The sequence below is a fragment of the Primulina huaijiensis genome, chromosome 6 (assembly GCF_012295235.1).
Source record: "Primulina huaijiensis isolate GDHJ02 chromosome 6, ASM1229523v2, whole genome shotgun sequence".
NCBI lineage: Eukaryota > Viridiplantae > Streptophyta > Magnoliopsida > Lamiales > Gesneriaceae > Primulina > Primulina huaijiensis.
This window is the reverse complement of record NC_133311.1, coordinates 17,261,724-17,279,271: the sequence shown is the minus strand read 5'-3', so window position 1 is coordinate 17,279,271 and position 17,548 is coordinate 17,261,724. Positions and strand designations below refer to the sequence as shown.

The window sequence follows — 17,548 nt, the reverse complement described above, 5'->3', positions numbered from 1 at the left end:
TTTATCTATATTTATTGCCTTTTTCCGGACAATATATATATTAATTTATAAATGTTGAATGACAAGAAATACTTTTAGATGTATATATAAAAAAACACTTTTAGATAAGTACAAACTCATATTTAATTAGTTTACATAATTATATTTGGAATATAATTTTCTATTTACATTTTGATTTATTTAACTACTAAGTATTATAGTCTTTGTCCTTGTACGTATAGTTATTCAATCTATAAACAGGGACTTCTACACAAAAAACACGGTGAAGGAAAAATATGCACGAGAGAAGGAATAAAATGATTTCATTTATATATATATATTACTCGATCAATATTTGAAAGTAAAAATAATATTTTTCATTAATTGGATCAGATAACAAATTTGTATAATAAAATTGAGTAGTGAAACGATCTAATAGAAGTTTTGTAATATATATATCATGTTTATCACTTTTCATATAAATTTAATATGCATCGATCAAACTTTCGGCAGAAAAGAAAACATGGGTTAACATTAATCAAGATAATTTAAAAANGTTACGTTTGAACATACAGTAGAAAAAGTCAAGCCTTGAGTTGATTTTATTTTTTTAATAAAACAAATTCCAACCGTGAAGTCAATAAAATTTATGAGGGGACTGAAATCTATTGGGCAGGCAGAGAAAATGGTATCGCCATGGCTCATGAATGGGAAAGTATGATCACCCATGCTATGGGCCCTATTCCCAATGAAGGGTCCAGATCCACCGGGTGTACTACACCCGGTGGATCATAGACTTCCCTCAATGATAGTATTGAGTATCGGTCAAAACTATAAATATATATTTATTTATATCTATACTATTATATTAAGTATGAGGCCCTAATAATAACCGCTCTATGAGTACATCAACTTTCTTTCTTGTTTTACCTTTTTTAATTTTTTATATTTACTATTTACTATTTTATTATAGCTGAGCCCTAATAATAACCGCTCTATGAAGACACTAACTTTCTTTCTTATTTTACCCTTTCTTATTTTTTATATTATATATTTTTTTTAACAAATAATATTATATTCACCGTCATAAGAAAACTGCTCACGTGAAAAATAATATTATTTCTTCTCCAAACTAGCCACTGTGAAAAATAAACTCTCTTCTTTATGTTGTGACGTCATTATGTTGTAATATCATGAATATTTAATATATTAGCCAAATGTATTCAGGACACACGCAACGCGTGTGCCACGGTTACTAGTATAAAATAAGTATTATCATAGGATCGAGTAGTTTTTCCATCACAATCCTCCCACCTTCCATTTGTTCCGCAAACAATTTATTCTCTCTTAAATAATTTAAGACAATGTCTTTCGTGAGATGGGTAGACTATTCGTTGAAAAATAATACACTTGATTTATAAATAATATTTTTTTTAATAATTCGCGTAAAATACTTCATAATTTTAGTTGTATAATAATATATAAAAATCTGAAAAAATAAATTAATAAACAATTGCTTCAATCAAAAAATAGAATTGTATAACAAAATATTAAATATGAGTAGGAAGCAACCCTATACACCTCAAATTATATCAAATCTTTCGATTTTTCTAAAATAATTTGAATACAAAAAATACATTATTTTAAATTTTTTTTTCCTAACATAATAACCTAATCAATATTTAAATCGTGTACTACCCACCCCACCCACTAATTATAAAATAATACAATCCACTAATCGGAACATGCATAGCCCATACACCACCATTCCCGTTATATTTAATGAGCAACTCGCATGCATGTTTGATTTCAAAGAATATAATAATAATAATAATAAGCAAACTGAGATAATTCAAGAAATTAATTTATGAAAGACCCTTTGGACGCAAATTTTTTTTTTATTTGTAAAATTTTCACCTTAAATCTTAGGCAAGGTATTTAATTCTTGACAGCTACGACTCCGTTGGTTGTATGTGTTCTTACTTCTTCTTTTCTCTACTTCATTAATGGCATGTCTTTTGATTGCATTAGAAATTTGTCAATGAACAGCTCCTTCTCTCCACCAATTCTTCCACTTTCTCCATTTTTCTTTTGATAGTGGATAATTCTTGAATTGTGCAATTTGGAGTTCGGATTCAATGGTGAAAATTTTCATGGTTACAACTAGTAGGACTTCCTATCCACTTGATAATTCGCTTCTCTTGTTTTTGTTTTTGGGATTTCCTTCAACGTTTACAGGTGGGAAGATTTTGAAGTTTGAGATTCCAGGTAATTCGTTCCAGGGTTTCGGATGTTTTGCTGACCTGTCTCGTAGAATAATCTGATTGATTCGGGTTGTATTGATTCCAGCTGAATAGTTGATTAATCTTTGATAATTCCAGTCATGGGGAGAAGGGAAGTTCTCTGTGTCACAGTAGTTTTGTGTACTATTCTGTCTTGGGTGGAAACATGTGGTGCCAGTGTTCAAAATATTGGGATATTGAATCCTGTGTTCCGTGGATCTCAAATGCATTGGATAGACAATAATGGGTTGTTTCTAGTATCCAACGATTCAAATTTCGCCTTTGGATTCATCACCACACAGGATGTCACTCGGTTTCTGGTTGCTGTGACTCACATACGTAGCGCCACCATAGTTTGGGCGGCCAATAGGGGTTCCCCAGTTCAGAATACAGATAACTTTGTGTTTGATGATACTGGAAATGCTTACTTACAGAGCGGGAGATCCACGATTTGGTCTACTGGTACCGCTAATAAAGGAGTTTCTGGCATGGAACTGCTGGACTCTGGTAATCTGGTTTTGATCGGGAAAGACGGGAGTGTTGCTTGGCAAAGTTTTAGCTACCCCACGGATGCCCTTTTGTCGAACCAGGAGTTTCTTGAAGGAATGAAACTTGTCAGCGAACCTGGCTCCAATAACTTGACATATTCTCTTGAGATTAAAGATGGAGATATCATCCTTTCCGCAGGTTTCGAGCAGCCACAGCCATACTGGTCTATGGGAAGAGACAGCCGAAGAACCATCGATAAAGATGGTGGCGGCGTTGCTTCCGCAATTCTTAGTGCTAATTCTTGGAAATTTTATGATGGAAACAAGGTGTTGCGATGGCAGTTCATTTTCTCCCAAGGCAACGGTGCCAATGGGACTTGGGTGGCCGTTTTAGGAGATGATGGATTCATCACTTTCACCATGCTTAAAGGTGGTTCCACGAATCCCTTGTCAGCAAAGATACCTGAAGACCGGTGCAGCGGACCGGCAGCTTGCGACCCTTACTATGTCTGTTATCCGGGCAACAGGTGCCAGTGTCCCTTATCCCTTCCCTCTTGCATGTCAGTGACTTTAGCTACATGCAACAGCGGTACAGATACTACAGGGGAACTCGTAAGTCTCGCGGATGGCATCAGTTATTTTGCTCTAAAATTTGTTCAACCATTTTCTAAAACCAGTACTTTAGATGTCTGCAAAGATTTTTGCCGTAGAAACTGTTCTTGTGGTGTCATGTTCTTCGAAACCAGCACAGGGAATTGCTTTCTTTTTGATCAGATAGGAACCATGATCGGATCCTCAAGTGGGACTGACTTTACTTCCTTTGTCAAAATCTCCCGTGGTAGCGGTGGAAATGGTGGAGGTGGTGGCAATAAACGCTTCCCTGTTGTCATTATCATAGTAATTGTAATAGTTACGATTATTATCATATCTTGTCTTCTCTGGGCTGGATTTAGAATGTTCGGTAAGAGCAAGGAAGTCCCTGGTTCCCCAAGAGCAAGTTCGGAAGAGGATAATTTCTTGGAAGGTTTTCCAGGGATGCCCATCCGGTATAGTTACAATAATCTTCAGACCGCAACCAATGATTTCACTGTGAAGCTTGGTCAAGGAGGTTTCGGATCAGTTTATCGGGGAAAGCTTCCTGATGGCACTCAAGTAGCTGTGAAAAAATTGGAAGGTATTGGGCAGGGGAAGAAGGAATTTCGAGCTGAAGTAAGTATTATAGGCAGCATCCACCATCTCAACCTGGTGCGGCTTAAGGGCTTCTGTGCTGAAGGAACCCACCGACTTCTTGTTTACGAGTACATGGCAAATGGGTCATTAGAAAAATGGCTTTTCAAGAAAGAAAAAGAGGAACTCATATTGGACTGGGAAACAAGATACAAAATCGCAGTGGACACGGCTAAAGGCCTGGCTTATCTTCATGAAGCCTGTGATGTAAAGATAATTCACTGCGACATAAAACCAGAGAACGTGCTCCTTGATGATCACTTTATGGCCAAGGTCTCGGATTTTGGCCTGGCTAAGCTAATGACAAGAGAACAGAGCCATGTTTTTACTACGTTAAGAGGCACTAGAGGGTATCTTGCACCAGAATGGATCACAAACTTCGCCATATCAGAGAAGAGCGATGTTTATAGCTATGGAATGGTATTGCTCGAATTAATCGGTGGTAGAAAAAACTACGATCCCACAGAAACCCCGGAAAAGTCCCACTTCCCATCCTATGCTTCCAAAATGATGGAAGAAGGCAAGCTGAAAGATATCATTGATGCTAAACTGAAGATAGATGAAGAGGATGAAAGGGTTGATATAGCCATAAAAGTGGCACTGTGGTGCATACAGGATGATATGCAGCTTCGCCCGCCTATGATAAGAGTAGCTCAAATGCTTGAAGGGCTGAGCACCGTGCCGTGTCCCCCAACCACTTCTCAAATGGGGTTGGGTTTCTTGAAGTCAATGAGTCATGGGGGTACTTCATCAGGGCCATCCGACTCATACAATAGCGATGCATATCTTTCGGCAGTTCGCCTTTCAGGCCCAAGATAACAGCTACTTGTCACGGGCTCAATCTACACCATAAGAAGCTGTCTATATGGGGGGCTATGTCACTACTTAAGTTGGTCGAAGAACTTCCCAAACCAATAGAGAGGAGAGTACATAAAGCTGAACATGAAGGATTGGTGGTAAAGCTGAGCTTATATCTTCGCAGATTATACAAATATACACAATGTTGTTTGTATATAATTTTCAGGCCTTTTATATACATCTTTTTTCACTTGTAAAATTTCTCAGATTTTGTGACTCAAGTATATTGAATAGCAGTTTATGGGGTAAGGAAACACAGTTGATTAATACAAAAAGGCAAATAAAGAACAAGCCTTTTGGCAAGTGGGTGGCAAATTTACTTGCAACTTCACTTGTTCTACTATTTTCATTTTAGCACATATAAAAATTATGGAAATAATTAATTTGACCCTTCTTAATTTTTTTTGCGCATCATACTTTCAGCCACAAGTATATAAAAAATTATGTTGTTTCAGAATCGAATTTTTTTTTTTAAAAAATGATATTATTTAAAAAATATTTACTTAAAATAAATAACTTTAGTGAATCAATAATTTATTCTCAAAAAATAATTTAGCCATGCAAAAATTTTATTTACTTTGTAGACTATTAGTTTATATTTTACAAAAAAAAATATATTTAGACATGTCATATCCTAACGCTTGTGTAATAGATCCATTTTGTCAGTTTATGAATAAAAATGAAAATTAAAGCATAGTAAATAAAAAATGGGGGAAATTGCAAATACTACCCCCGTGATATCCCGAGTTGGCATAAATCCCCTCGTGAAAAATTTATTATCTAAAAACTCCCTGTGTTTTTTAATGTCCAGCTTATGTCCCCTCGCCAGTATGGTTTATACAACACGCTCATAAAGTTGCGAATTGTCATTGTTTTATGAGTTTTTTTTGTCTAAAATGCCCTCGTTCGGTATAGAAATAGAAGACCTCTTCTTCTTCTTCATTTCGCGACTTCTGCATTTTCCCATTTTAAAAACCCTAGATTGATCCAAAATTATGAATCCAAATGTTGATGTAAGATATCCCCAAACTCCACTGTGCAAGTGCAATGTTAGGGCAGAGATTAGAGTTGTTCAAACCGAAACCAAACCATCGAAGGGACGTATGTATTATTGTTGTTATTTTAAAAAATGTGACTATTTCCGCTGGTGTTTGTCTGAAATTGTAGGAGGTGTTGATGTTGGAGGTTCCTCCGAAGTGAAGTCTGAGATGGACGCTGGGAATGCATCGACCTCAACGCCAAGGCCAGCAACCGAGAGCTCACCCGACAACGGCAATGAAGAAGTGATACTTCAATTTAAGATTTTAAAAATCCGATCCAACACTTAATGCAGATGCAAGCTTTGATGAGTTTGTGTAATGGATGCTAGTTATTTAGTAATAAGGTTCCTTATGTTAGGTTGATGTAATTTGGGGTTATTGTGCTTTGCTTGTAATTTGGGGTAAATGCAATCTGCAGTAACTATGTATTGTTGATTATGAAAACTTTGTTCAATCAACTCTAATGTAATCTGAAATATTAAGTATTTCGATTTATAACTTTGTTATTTTAGTATTTTGCATCTTTTTTTAGTATTTTAAAGCATGAATGCAACATGAAATGCAAATAAATAACATTGACATAAATAGGTTGCAAATGTCAACTTTGCAAGTTTTGACATCAAAGTTTTCCTTACAATCAAAGGTACACTGGTTCCAAAAGTAACAAAACGACACAATGAACTTTGTTAGCATATCAATGTTTTACATCAAAGTTTTCCCTCCACATGATGCATTTGCCACTGCACTCACATTTTCACTTCCCATTGCACTTGCTGTTGCACTTGCTGTTGTTCTTGCACTTGCGGTTGCACTTAAATTTTCACGTGCCTTTGCACTCGCACTAGCACGAGCATGAGCACGAGCACGAGCACGAGCAGTGATAGAATTACCACTACAAGACCTTGATTTCGGTGGTTTTGTTGCACTAAAGGATTGTTCTTGCTGTGAGGATGATGGATGTCGTTGTGAGACTAAAGTATAACGTGAATGAAATGGGGTTGAAGATAGCGATTGATGTTGTGATACTGGAGGTGAAATTGCTGCTCTTTGACTCTCGCTAGGAGCTGTGCCCTGAAAATATTTTGGAAAATGAAAGTTCTATGAGTTTTGTAAATAATGCACAATATTAATACCTGATTAGAAAGTGTTCTGAGACTCTTGGATGAATTTGTCTTTCTTCCCCTGCTTTGAATTCTTGATGAGCCCTGAAAAATGAAGACAAAGTCAGTCATTTATTCGTTACTCAAGCATCAAACTCCTATTACCAAACTGAAATGTTGGCCCTCCCATTACCAAAAATGAAGACAAAGTCAGTCATTTATTCGTTACTCAAGTCAGTCATTTTCCAGTAAGAGTTTTTATCTGAAATGTTGGCCCTCCCATTACCAAACTGGCATGCAATCTCCATTCAGATCCAGCCTTGCACACTGCAGTAACCCTTCTTTTTAAATACTAGCTCCACTCCAGATCTCACAGTCCAATCAACAAGAACACTTCTAAATTCATACACATCTTTGAATTTCATACCCACTAGCAGTTCAAACCTTTTCATGTTCATGATCTCAGAGAAGACGTGATGTTTTGTACAAGAATCATCATCATCAGACTTGCCAAACTAATAAGTTCATCCTCTAACTCAATGTTGCTATACCAACACTCTGTGGCCTTTTCATTATGTGGCTTCGGTTGGCTTCTTCTTTTATCATCTCATGCATCATTCTCTGTAGAAGAGTCTGAATCAACATCCTCATCAGATTCATGAAAGCTACCATCTAATGAGTCTTCATCCTCTCCAATTGAAACATCATCAAGTCCAATGTCATTATCATCTATCGGGACACTCCTAAATGACTCATTTGTCCCCCCTTCATTATCATCAGTTGCATTCATTACTAGTGGGCCAGCCTTTGTATCATCACTTGGATTACATCCAACACCAATAATAGCATCTTTCAGTGGGGTGAAATTATTCTCTTGTGACCACAATGTTATAACACTATGATTTCTAAAGCAATTACACATCGTACGGATCTCTGCATCACCAACAATCTTCACCATTTCAGTGGTAAATGCATTTTTCGACAATTGAAAGAGGAAATGCACATTCATTTGTTGTCCTCCATCCGCTTTTAACATATCAAACAAGTCATCGAGGCAAAACCTATCAAGATCAACATCTGGAATCACAAATTTCTTACCATCTCTGTATAAGTTGTTGTGCTGCTCATCAAATTTCCCACCATGCCACAACTCAATCCTAACTGTCGATTCCATGATGTCTCTATACTGTAAAGAAAAAACATTAACTTACAAAGGAGATCTACCATACACAAGTCGCAAAGAGAATTCCCATTCCAAACGAGGGAAAAAAGTTAAATTTAAGCACAAATTTTATCAGAAAAACAATAACTTACTGAGATAATCGATGAAAAACCACCGAGCACAGGTCATAAAGAGCACTTCGTTGACAATATCATCTCCCAGCTCCAACGCTTGGTTTCGAGAAGGTTAGGGCAAAAGCTTCATCGGATTCCAACCCAGCAAAAATGAAAATGAAATAATTGAGCTTATTATTTAAGGAGGAACATTTTGGACAATAAAAAATTTTGTTTGACTAAAAGCATGGTTGGCATGCGTGAGCTGGACATTAAAAAACACAGGGAGTTTTTAGATGATAAATTTTTCACGAGGAGATTTATGCCAACTCGGGATATCACGGAGGTAGTATATGCAATTTCCCCAATAAAAAATAGTAAAGATCACCTGTGCAAAAAAAAACTTGTCTTTCAAAATAAGTTATCTTCAAATTATTTTTTAAATACATAAGTGGATATAATTTAAGAAAATATATTAAAATTTGACATTAAAAGATTCAATTTATTTTATATATTAATTAAATTTTTGGTTAGATTTTTTAGAACGAAGATTTTATGATAACAATTTTTTTTCCGATTTTCTCAAATTTAGGACCAAATTAATAAGAATAAAATATTAAGAATCTTTCGAAGATAACTCCTGTTCGAAAATGATGAAATAAGCCGACAAAAAATAGGGGTGACAATTGTAACCCTCCAGGAAAAACCCGAAATAGGGTGGGTTCGAGGATTTTTCAAATTCTTGAAGTAAATCAAAGACAAATATGAAAATGTATCTTTAGTTACAAACTCACCCTCGATAATAATATCATTATAACTAATAAGAATAATGACTTCTCCTAATAATTAACCAAAAAATACACTTAAATTCATAACATTCAAATCTTATTCATGATTCAAGTCGTCGTCTCATCATAATTATGTGGTTTCATCTTTTGTGTTTGTTAAAAATATGAATTACAAAAGTTTGTATTGTTTAAGTAATATTAATATTTATATATATAATTGAATTATTGTATTAATATTCTTTAACTGAATTTTAAGATTTTTTTGGTTAATTAACTCTATATTAGAAAGAGTAATGAAGAAAATATTTAATTCATGTCCGGTCGATGATGATGATGATAGACCGACTCACTCATTACCATTTTTAGATATTTGAAGCGAAGATGATTACTATGAATGAAGATTTAATGCTCGTGAAGTCGGAATGAGAATTTTCAAGTCAATTAAACAGAACGGAATATAAAGGTTACCCAATTAAATAGAGAATCCTCGATTTTAAAAAACTATGATTGAGACGGGATGGAGAAAACATCCCGTTATCACCCCAACCTGACTCATTTAGGGCCCTGACAAAATCAATTAGTTGCTAAAAAACACGGAATAAAATGATAATATTATAATAAAAAAAGATAATATTTACAATTTAAAATCTCTTCTTAAAAACAAAAACTCTTTCGAATTTTAAGACCATTTAACAGTTCACAGGGTCAGTTAAAAAAGTAGGAGTGACATAGAAAGTATTTAAAAAATAAGGACTCTGACTTTTTTTTTAAGAAACAAGGAGTTGACTTTTGATTATTATACTAACAGCAATTAAACTTAATTAATTCTCCTTTTTTTTTTTTTCGATCGACACACATCTTCTCTCAATTAAAATTTACGAGTCTTTTTCCCCAAAACGAGATATTGAATAGACCCAACAATCAATGGTCGACCAAAGCTTGGTCAAAGACCAAAGCTTTGGTCGACCAAGCAATTTGGTCGACCAGACCAACATGTTGGTCGATGACCAAATCAATGATCGACCATTGGTCGACCAAAAGTTTGGTCGATTCACGCTTGTGTCGATTAAAACGTGGTCAAAATTTTCTTTTTCAATCAGCCGATCGATCAATGAAAATAAACAATAAATCGAAATAAATGTTAATATTATCAGATTATTAGTCATTACGTCGATTTGTGTTAAGAATTATAATCGGAAAGGAAATGAAAATGAGATCGACGGAGAGGATTTAGGTTGAGTCGACTGATGAGAATAAATTACGTGTTTAAAATAAATGTATATATATAATCAAAACATTTAAGTAAATTGAGTAATTTTTAAAAATACTTCGTAATGGACCCCTTTTCCCCAAATTTCCCACAGTTCACGAGCAAAAACTGACTAGACAAGACCCACTTAAGAATTCGATCAGATCTTTTTGCTCCTTTGTTGATTTCGCGACCTTTGAATCTTTTGGTCCTTCGGAAGCTGTAAAATAAAGGTTAGTGTTTAGTACTGAGTAGGATTAAATTCCAATTTTTCCCATTGATCTGGAGGCAGAAGATACAGATTTGAGAATGTTGTGTGCCATTAATTGGTTGTAATGCTGCATCGGATGTAAAGTGGAAATGGGTTTTTGAATCTGTATCTTACAGTGGTAATGGTTTAATGTTAGTGGGCTGGGGGGCTGGGGAGATCTGGTGTGGAGTTTATTCCACACCTTATTCTGTTTTTTCTGATTTTTGTCTTTTTCTATGTTTGTTGCTAAAGTCTTCTTCTTTTTGTTAGCTGGGTTTTTGGTGGGTACGAATTGGAAATGCTGAATTTTTCTTTTAGAATTCTCAACGTCAACAAAGAGTCTGTACTGTATTTTTGTTGGTGAAGATGAATTCTTGATTAAGATCCCGCTCAGTGTTTGAAGCACCTTTGGTGCTGCTATACTGCATTAACGCTTGGATCTTTACATTTGAAGATTTGCTTTTGGTAAATATTCTACTAAGCACACTACTAAGTTACTTTTCACGTGAGGTAGAAGTTTTCTGTTCTTCATCAATCATTGTTCGGGGATTTGCAGTAATCCTCTGTGCAACTCTGTTTAAACATTGTACGCAGCGAATGAGGCTTAGTTTTCCCCATATCAAGATTCGGTGGATAGCTGTTTTGTTTTATTTTCAGGACTTATGATGAGAAATATCATGTTGTCAGGTAACTGTTATGATGGATGCTGAAAATGTAAAAGAAGCGGATTATGAAAATGGTTTTCATCGGCCTGAGGTCAATGGGACGTTCAATGGCAGCTTACAACTTGACAAAGTGAGTGAGATTTTCGAGAATGTTGTGAAGTTGAACAACAATGTAACTTCAGGCTCAGAACTGAAAGAAGAACCTTCTTTGCCTTCAGAAATTCATACAAGCCTATTGAAGGTTGGAAAGCCGGATTTTCTTTTCTATACAGTTATCAACCCTTTTCAAACTTCGCCGTGTAATGTGAAAATTTTCTTCTAGGAACTTGGAGTTAAAGAGCCTGGTGATTCTAAGAAATCAAAACCGCTAAAGAGTACGGGGAAGATCAAGAATGAGAAACCTTTAGGCTCCAGACATGGTGCAGCTGCTGGGCTAAGCAGGAGTAAAGATGTACTAAAATCTTTTGACACTTCAAATGGTACCACTGCTAGAGGATGTAGCCCCTGGGAGGATGTTGATCTTAAAGAAAAATCTAAATCATTCAAAAATAAACAAGAAACTGACCAGTCAAAAGCTGCAGGTGACCAAAATAATTGTAAGGTAAATGGTTATATGTGTATGGAATAGAAACTGGTATCCTTTTCATACATTTGCTATTGCCTTCTTATCTGGTCTCTTAATTATTCTGTTATCTCAAATAGCAGGCTGGACATTCTGATGAAACATCGTCTCCCCCAAGTGCCACGCATTCTCAAAAACCACCGTATGTTTTCTCCATTCCAATAAAAAAATTCCTTTATTGGTGTTAACCTCCAGGATATTGTGACTGGACAAGCATCCCCAGCATGCCACTTTGGATGAAATTTTCATACCTTCTGTCTCTTTAATAATTTGTCTATGAAGTTTTCTGTTCCCTGATATTTCATTCTAAACTGTGGTTTCCTTGCTACAGTGAGACAACAAAACTGAACGTCTTCAAAAATGGCCCTGCTGAAGCTGAAGAGGTTTCAAATTTATTGTGGTATCCTTTTAAATTTTGTGCCATGACATACTCTTCCTTTGACATTAAATGTGGTCATATATGTATCTTCTTCCAATTAAAATATTTGTCAATAAAGACTGTACTCGGTTTGTCCTTAAGTACTTGATAAAAGTCCCGATGGAGACACAAAGCCCCTGAAATTGGGTACTCTTCCAACCTATGGTTTCAGTTTTAAATGCGATGAAAGGGCTGAGAAAAGAAAGGAGGTTAGTATTTTGCTGCTTCTAGTACTGACTGTTGAGTTTTTCTGTAATGATATGGACCTGAGGCGTGTATTTTTTTATTTTGTTTGAGAAGTTTTATTCAAAACTTGAGGAAAAGATCCATGCAAAGGAAGTAGAGAAGAATAATTTGCAAGCCAAAACGAAGGTAGAATTCTGATTTTGTGTCATTTTTACAATTTACAGCAGTGAATGTGTGAATTTTGCTTTATTTCTTTTCATTTTTAAACAGGAGACACAGGAAGCTGAAATCAAAATGTGGAGGAAGAGTTTGACATTCAAAGCAACACCAATGCCTAGCTTCTATCAGGAACCTCCACCTCCAAAGGTGGAATTAAAGAAGGTAACTGGATACAGATTGTATATCATGATGCGAATCACTAATCAGTGTGTGCTGTATGTAACATTTGCTGGGAGACTTCAAATTATGATGAATAAGCAGGGTATATCGTGGTGAACTCTCTCTTTTACTGTTGAGCATTGCGACTGTTGATTTTAGTTGGTTCAGTGTGTGCTCCGTCGCAATATTTGAAAGTTCAGCTGTCCCTCGTAGTTGAGATACATCCTTATATTGATTAGTTTTCTAAATATTTGATGTTTGCATGTGCCTAAATTTACTCTATATGTGTGGATTTGTCTATAAAGTATGAGCTTCTTCATGACACCTAATACTTGATCAACAACATGCATTGATGCAGATACCTATTACCAGAGCCAAATCTCCCAAACTTGGTCGGAAAAAGAGTCCACTTACTGCTGATTCAGAAGAAATTGGTGTCCCCAGTGCCCGCCCTGGTAGGGTAAGCTTGGAAGAGAAGGAGACTCCATATAAACTAGCTAAAGCACCTACTGTTGCCGGTATTAATAAGCCACTAAGGAAGTCCCTTCCTAAGTTACCCTCTGAGGATAACAACTTATCAGATGAAAAGAAAAAACCTAGATCTCGTAAAAACTCCATTTCCAAAGTAACAAATGAATCGCTAGTTCAGATGAACAACATGTCCGAGGAAAAGAGTGAAACTGCATCAGATGCCCAAAAACAGGAGGCAGGGACAACTGCTAAGCCAACCAAGAGTCAGACAAATGTTGATGATGAACAGTTTCTGGGTGTTGAAGAACAAACCACTTTCATTCCGGAATCCATCATGGTATGAGCATTGATTTCAGTAGCCACAAAACAGGTATCCTCTAGCAAACAGTCCTCAAGTTTAATTCCATTTTCGCCTAACATGCTGGATATATCTGAATAATGTTTTAATCTTTTAACAGTGACGGCATGGACGATGTTGTGGGTGGTTGGTGTCTCATTTCATACATTTCCATCAAGGAAGTTTGGTTGTTTAATACTCTTTTCAAGCTTGCAGAGTGCAGTGAACTTGTTTTCCTAATTAAATTTAGCACCTGAGTATAGAAGTGGAAGTTCTGAGGGAATTCTGCTGTGAAATGGTCCGTGATCAAACTATTAGCTGTTTTGTATTTTAGGTTGGCAACTATTTTTGGCTTGTATTGTTTTTGTTCAGATAAACCGACGGTATGAATGTTTAGATATTGTATCTGTACTAATTGCTCTTGGTTATTAATTTTGTTGTCTGTTGTTTCTTTGAGTTTTTGTGAATGACCATCCAAACTTAATTGTTGCTTGCGGTTTCTCCAATGCCTTTTTGTACCTTATTATGTGTTTTAGCCTAATTAAAGGTATTAATTACACGTAATGGCACCCCATGCTATATTCGGTACATTCTACATTAAGAAATTTGCTTCTATCCATTTCTTTCTATTCTAGCAGTATCAACAATTGCAGCATATTAACCTCTCAAGTTGTGAGGATGGGAGGAAGATACTCCGATCTTGAGCCAAGGACACGAGCTTTGGTGTCCGGGAAGAATTCAAACCCTGGAAGTGCTGTGATCTCTCCATAATTTGAGATTTGAACTGGGTAACTAAGAAGATGACTAGAAAGGTCTCCGTGAAATGTTTCACTGGAGTACATGTGCCAGTTTTCATCAGCAACTGCATTAACATTTCGCACACATTCAAGACTTTCTGGGTGAAGAAATGAGTCCGCCTCTCGCAGAAGGTGCTCACTCCACAAGGCCATTCTGAAGCCAAAAATCTGACCCCTGGCAGGCTTCTCCCTGCTGGCTAGGTGATGAGGTTGGAATGATCCCATAGCTATCTCAGTGTCTCGTCCCCCGTCCATTGATCTTTGATTTATGTTTGCAGATCCAATGATTATGTATTCATCATCAACTGTTGATGGTCTCAAAAAAGAAACAATCATCGACTGTGTTGATCAATACTTGTGGATATGCTTATTTGGTATTAAAGAAATTATGTTGGCAAAACAATGAATGTTGTGGGCAATGTGATTCGCATACCTATCATCATTTTTGCATGAACATATATCATGAAACGCCTTGACTGCTGAGCTCTGCTGTAATTTGTATCAGGATCAGGTTTCTCTGGTGGTGTGTATTCTCCTGCCGTGGTCATTTCTCTGTTTCCAAGACAAAAGAATGTCAAGTAATCCCTAAGGTCCACATTACCAATCCCCTTAGCTTGTACAGCGGTAGAGATATCAGTATACATCATCTCCATTGTCCTCCTTTGCCAATCCAAGATGGCCTGAACTGATTCACTCTCAGGAATGCCTTCCGGCCACATTGGAATCACAATGTACACTGTAAATCGCTCATTTGCCTTGAGCTTACTCACTATCTTTAATGATAGCTCCTTGGGTATGAGGTGTAACGCGTTGATATCCTCAATTTTGATGTCTCTTGACTTTTTCCAATCAAATGAGCTGCCAAGAAAATACTGATTTTCAATGTATATGAAGTCGTTTGCTCGACGAATGGCGTGGATATATGCATCTTGTATGCTGCGATCTATCACGTTATCCTTCCCACTTACGAGTCCTAGTATTGATGCTTCCTCTGGTTTTTCAGGAAAACCAAAAGCTGCTCCGCCATCAATTGATCTAAATATTTGGACGTTCCAGGTTTCAGGGTCTGCTGTTGTGGTGACATTTGTCGGGGAAAGGATGAACCTATCTAGCTCTTTAAGTGAATAAATGTACTGGTTCCCCACCTGTTTTATCCACCTCTGCTCGAAATTGTACAGCACATCCCAAGCCACTGGCCCTTCAAGTCGACAGTGAACATCGTGCCAGGGCTCTCTTGGACCCCCTTTTTTGATCGATGATCCTGGAAAGTTTGGCTGGTGAAAATCATCATGATGAATGGAGTCCAAGGTCCTAAAAAGGGAGTGACTTCTTGTGTCATATCGCCCATCACAGAGATCTATGCCACCAACAAAACTAACTATCCTTCTCTTTTGAGACCTTTCTCCTGTTGATTCACTGTCTACTACAACTGTTTTCTGGTGGTGTGTAAACAAGGTTGAAACCTGAAACCCCTGTAAAACGCTGTTCCCGTCATCAGGGTTTCTGGGGCACAACACACAACGCACATTAGTATTCTGAAAGTAATCCTTTGTTTCTTGATCATGCGTAGCCATTAAACCATCCTTCTTCAGTTCCTTGACAGAAGTCCTGTCATCCCACACAAGCATGAGAACATTAACTCCTTCATACGCTTTTTGCTTCAGCAATTCTCCTAGAGTCACGTTTCCTCCACGCTTTTGCCTATTTGGGTCCCTTATCAGAGTGATTTTTGTGTTAACCGACCACCCCGTTATGTAAATCAAGTGTTCGGCATTACTGATAGCATCAAATATGTCTTCCCAACATCTCTGAGGTTCATAATACTTGTTGGAGCGCAGAAACTGTGTGATATTATCATCGGGAACGTGAGCATCAGGATACAGTGAAATCTTACAGCCCTCTCTCTGCCTGAAAAAAGTGTGAGTCACCCCTCCGAATGTCGGTGCTCTGATTCCTTGAGACCAGTTACTTTGTTCAGTGACGTTAAAATACTGGAGTTGTACACGGATTTTTGATCCTCTAGGATTTCCATCCTCGTCCAATATTTGAATCCATCTATCCACCATCGTTCCAGTCATAAGTTCCTCAACAGGTAGATAAGCTCTACCAATTAGTGTTGCTCCAACAGGATTATCTTCTTTGACAGTGAAAATTACGTTGGAAATGGTGTGAGCACAAAAAATGCGAAAATGCTCGTACCATCTTGGATTCGAAGGCTCGTTTTCTATCATTCTTGTCCTCCCCACCCTCGCCCTTTCTAAATCAATGGTGGCATATAGTCTTGAGCCAGCCACCTATTTGAATCATATACACGTATATAAAATTTGATATCAACATGTATCTCGATTCAGAAAAATGAAATGGAGTCTCGGAAAAACCGTACCTCAGGCCGGCAAAGCACCAGTTTCTTGAACTGGGATAAGAATCTTTTGGTCGTTTTTTGTGGACTTCCGGTCTTGAAGTTGCCGCCGCGCCGGAGAATATATTGATAAAAGACATTAGGAACATAGAAATATACATGTATAGCAAATACTGTGTTCAGACACAACGACCGAGAAGAGAGAACTTTATAAGTTTTCACTTAATATTTGCACGTTGTATTAACATCTCATGCAATATCTCCAACAGCAACAGATGAATCTAGAAAACCAAACTAATTTTTACGTTAGTGCAAGCGAAATATGTATACCGCGCCACATAATTGAAACCTGCATCCGCTACCATCCAATCTATCAGCCTCGTATATGGTTGCAAGAAGCATCCCATGGAGCAAACGTGGAGTCATGTTTTGATAATCTGCCAAAAACTAGAAATATGATGCACATTATCAATTATATTATTGTTATTTTGTTACAAGAAAAAGAAACAGACCTGCGGAGATCAAAATGGCAACCAATTCAACTTGTTCATTCAAAAAAACTAAACTTAAATAAGCTAACAAAGTCATATAGTAAGTCACGTACGTAGGTAGGAGAATCTAACAAATATTTACTTTAGTTTGAAGAAAGATATATTTGTTACTTTTTGGCGATTGTTTAGTATATGCGCTCTTCACAAGTAGTCGCATGGAAAAAGATAAAAATTATCTCCTTGGTTGATTAATGGTAGTACCTGACTTGCAAGAAATCACTAAATATA

At 36.7% G+C, this 17,548-nt stretch overlaps 4 protein-coding genes across 8 annotated transcripts; 2 read left to right on the top strand and 2 right to left on the bottom strand.

Moving 5' to 3' along the window:
- The first annotated feature begins 1,869 nt into the window (after nucleotides 1-1,869).
- On the top strand, nucleotides 1,870-4,809 carry LOC140979813 (G-type lectin S-receptor-like serine/threonine-protein kinase SD2-5). Its single transcript, XM_073445397.1, has one exon. The coding sequence runs from the start codon at nucleotides 2,363-2,365 to the stop codon at nucleotides 4,793-4,795; it is 2,433 nt and encodes an 810-aa protein (XP_073301498.1). The 5' UTR covers nucleotides 1,870-2,362; the 3' UTR covers nucleotides 4,796-4,809.
- Nucleotides 4,810-6,488: 1,679 nt separating this feature from the next.
- On the bottom strand, nucleotides 6,489-8,618 carry LOC140978483 (uncharacterized). 2 transcript variants are annotated; one of them, XM_073443572.1, is made up of 4 exons: nucleotides 8,289-8,618; nucleotides 8,073-8,160; nucleotides 7,008-7,079; nucleotides 6,489-6,945 (listed from the first exon to the last, which is right to left on the bottom strand). In XM_073443572.1, exons 2-4 carry the CDS (start codon nucleotides 8,115-8,117, stop codon nucleotides 6,577-6,579), a joined length of 486 nt encoding a protein of 161 aa, XP_073299673.1. In that variant the 5' UTR covers nucleotides 8,118-8,160; nucleotides 8,289-8,618; the 3' UTR covers nucleotides 6,489-6,576. The 2 variants fall into 2 exon arrangements, with proteins under 2 accessions (XP_073299673.1, XP_073299672.1); XM_073443571.1 differs by lacking the exon at nucleotides 8,289-8,618 and having other exon boundaries at nucleotides 8,073-8,214.
- Nucleotides 8,619-9,715: 1,097 nt separating this feature from the next.
- On the top strand, nucleotides 9,716-14,069 carry LOC140979811 (protein WVD2-like 6). Of its 4 annotated transcripts, none has more exons than XM_073445395.1 (11): nucleotides 9,716-9,741; nucleotides 10,410-10,519; nucleotides 11,224-11,442; nucleotides 11,524-11,802; nucleotides 11,907-11,965; nucleotides 12,155-12,223; nucleotides 12,357-12,450; nucleotides 12,542-12,613; nucleotides 12,698-12,808; nucleotides 13,164-13,646; nucleotides 13,735-14,069. In XM_073445395.1, the coding sequence occupies exons 3-10, from the start codon at nucleotides 11,233-11,235 to the stop codon at nucleotides 13,617-13,619; spliced, it is 1,350 nt and encodes a 449-aa protein (XP_073301496.1). In that variant the 5' UTR covers nucleotides 9,716-9,741; nucleotides 10,410-10,519; nucleotides 11,224-11,232; the 3' UTR covers nucleotides 13,620-13,646; nucleotides 13,735-14,069. The 4 variants fall into 4 exon arrangements, with proteins under 4 accessions (XP_073301496.1, XP_073301493.1, XP_073301495.1 ...); XM_073445392.1 differs by having other exon boundaries at nucleotides 9,721-9,741; nucleotides 11,904-11,965; XM_073445394.1 differs by lacking the exons at nucleotides 9,716-9,741; nucleotides 10,410-10,519 and adding an exon at nucleotides 10,563-10,675 and having other exon boundaries at nucleotides 11,904-11,965.
- A 131-nt stretch (nucleotides 14,070-14,200) lies between these two features.
- On the bottom strand, nucleotides 14,201-17,306 carry LOC140979810 (phospholipase D alpha 1-like). The gene is made up of 5 exons (XM_073445391.1): nucleotides 17,282-17,306; nucleotides 17,100-17,206; nucleotides 16,794-16,865; nucleotides 14,844-16,704; nucleotides 14,201-14,715 (listed from the first exon to the last, which is right to left on the bottom strand). The coding sequence occupies exons 2-5, from the start codon at nucleotides 17,193-17,195 to the stop codon at nucleotides 14,279-14,281; spliced, it is 2,466 nt and encodes an 821-aa protein (XP_073301492.1). The 5' UTR covers nucleotides 17,196-17,206; nucleotides 17,282-17,306; the 3' UTR covers nucleotides 14,201-14,278.
- Between the last annotated feature and the right edge of the window lie 242 nt (nucleotides 17,307-17,548).

Excerpts from the sequence above, each read along its gene's own strand:
- LOC140979813 (XM_073445397.1), top strand. The coding sequence starts at position 2,363 with ATGGGGAGAAGGGAAGTTCTCTGTGTCACAGTAGTTTTGTGTACTATT.
- LOC140979811 (XM_073445392.1), top strand. The coding sequence starts at position 11,233 with ATGATGGATGCTGAAAATGTAAAAGAAGCGGATTATGAAAATGGTTTT. Across the intron at positions 11,803-11,903 it reads GTGACCAAAATAATTGTAAG|CAGGCTGGACATTCTGATGA; the intron begins GTAAATGGTTAT and ends TATCTCAAATAG. Across the intron at positions 12,614-12,697 it reads ATTTGCAAGCCAAAACGAAG|GAGACACAGGAAGCTGAAAT; the intron begins GTAGAATTCTGA and ends ATTTTTAAACAG.
- LOC140978483 (XM_073443571.1), bottom strand. The coding sequence starts at position 8,201 with ATGGTAGATCTCCTTTGTAAGTTAATGTTTTTTCTTTACAGTATAGAG. Across the intron at positions 7,080-8,072 it reads CAACAACTTATACAGAGATG|GGCTCATCAAGAATTCAAAG; the intron begins GTAAGAAATTTG and ends TTCATTTTTCAG. Across the intron at positions 6,946-7,007 it reads TCAGAACACTTTCTAATCAG|GGCACAGCTCCTAGCGAGAG; the intron begins GTATTAATATTG and ends AAATATTTTCAG.
- LOC140979810 (XM_073445391.1), bottom strand. The coding sequence starts at position 17,195 with ATGACTCCACGTTTGCTCCATGGGATGCTTCTTGCAACCATATACGAG. Across the intron at positions 16,866-17,099 it reads GGTTTCAATTATGTGGCGCG|ACCGGAAGTCCACAAAAAAC; the intron begins GTATACATATTT and ends GGCAACTTCAAG. Across the intron at positions 14,716-14,843 it reads TCATGCAAAAATGATGATAG|TTGATGATGAATACATAATC; the intron begins GTATGCGAATCA and ends GACCATCAACAG.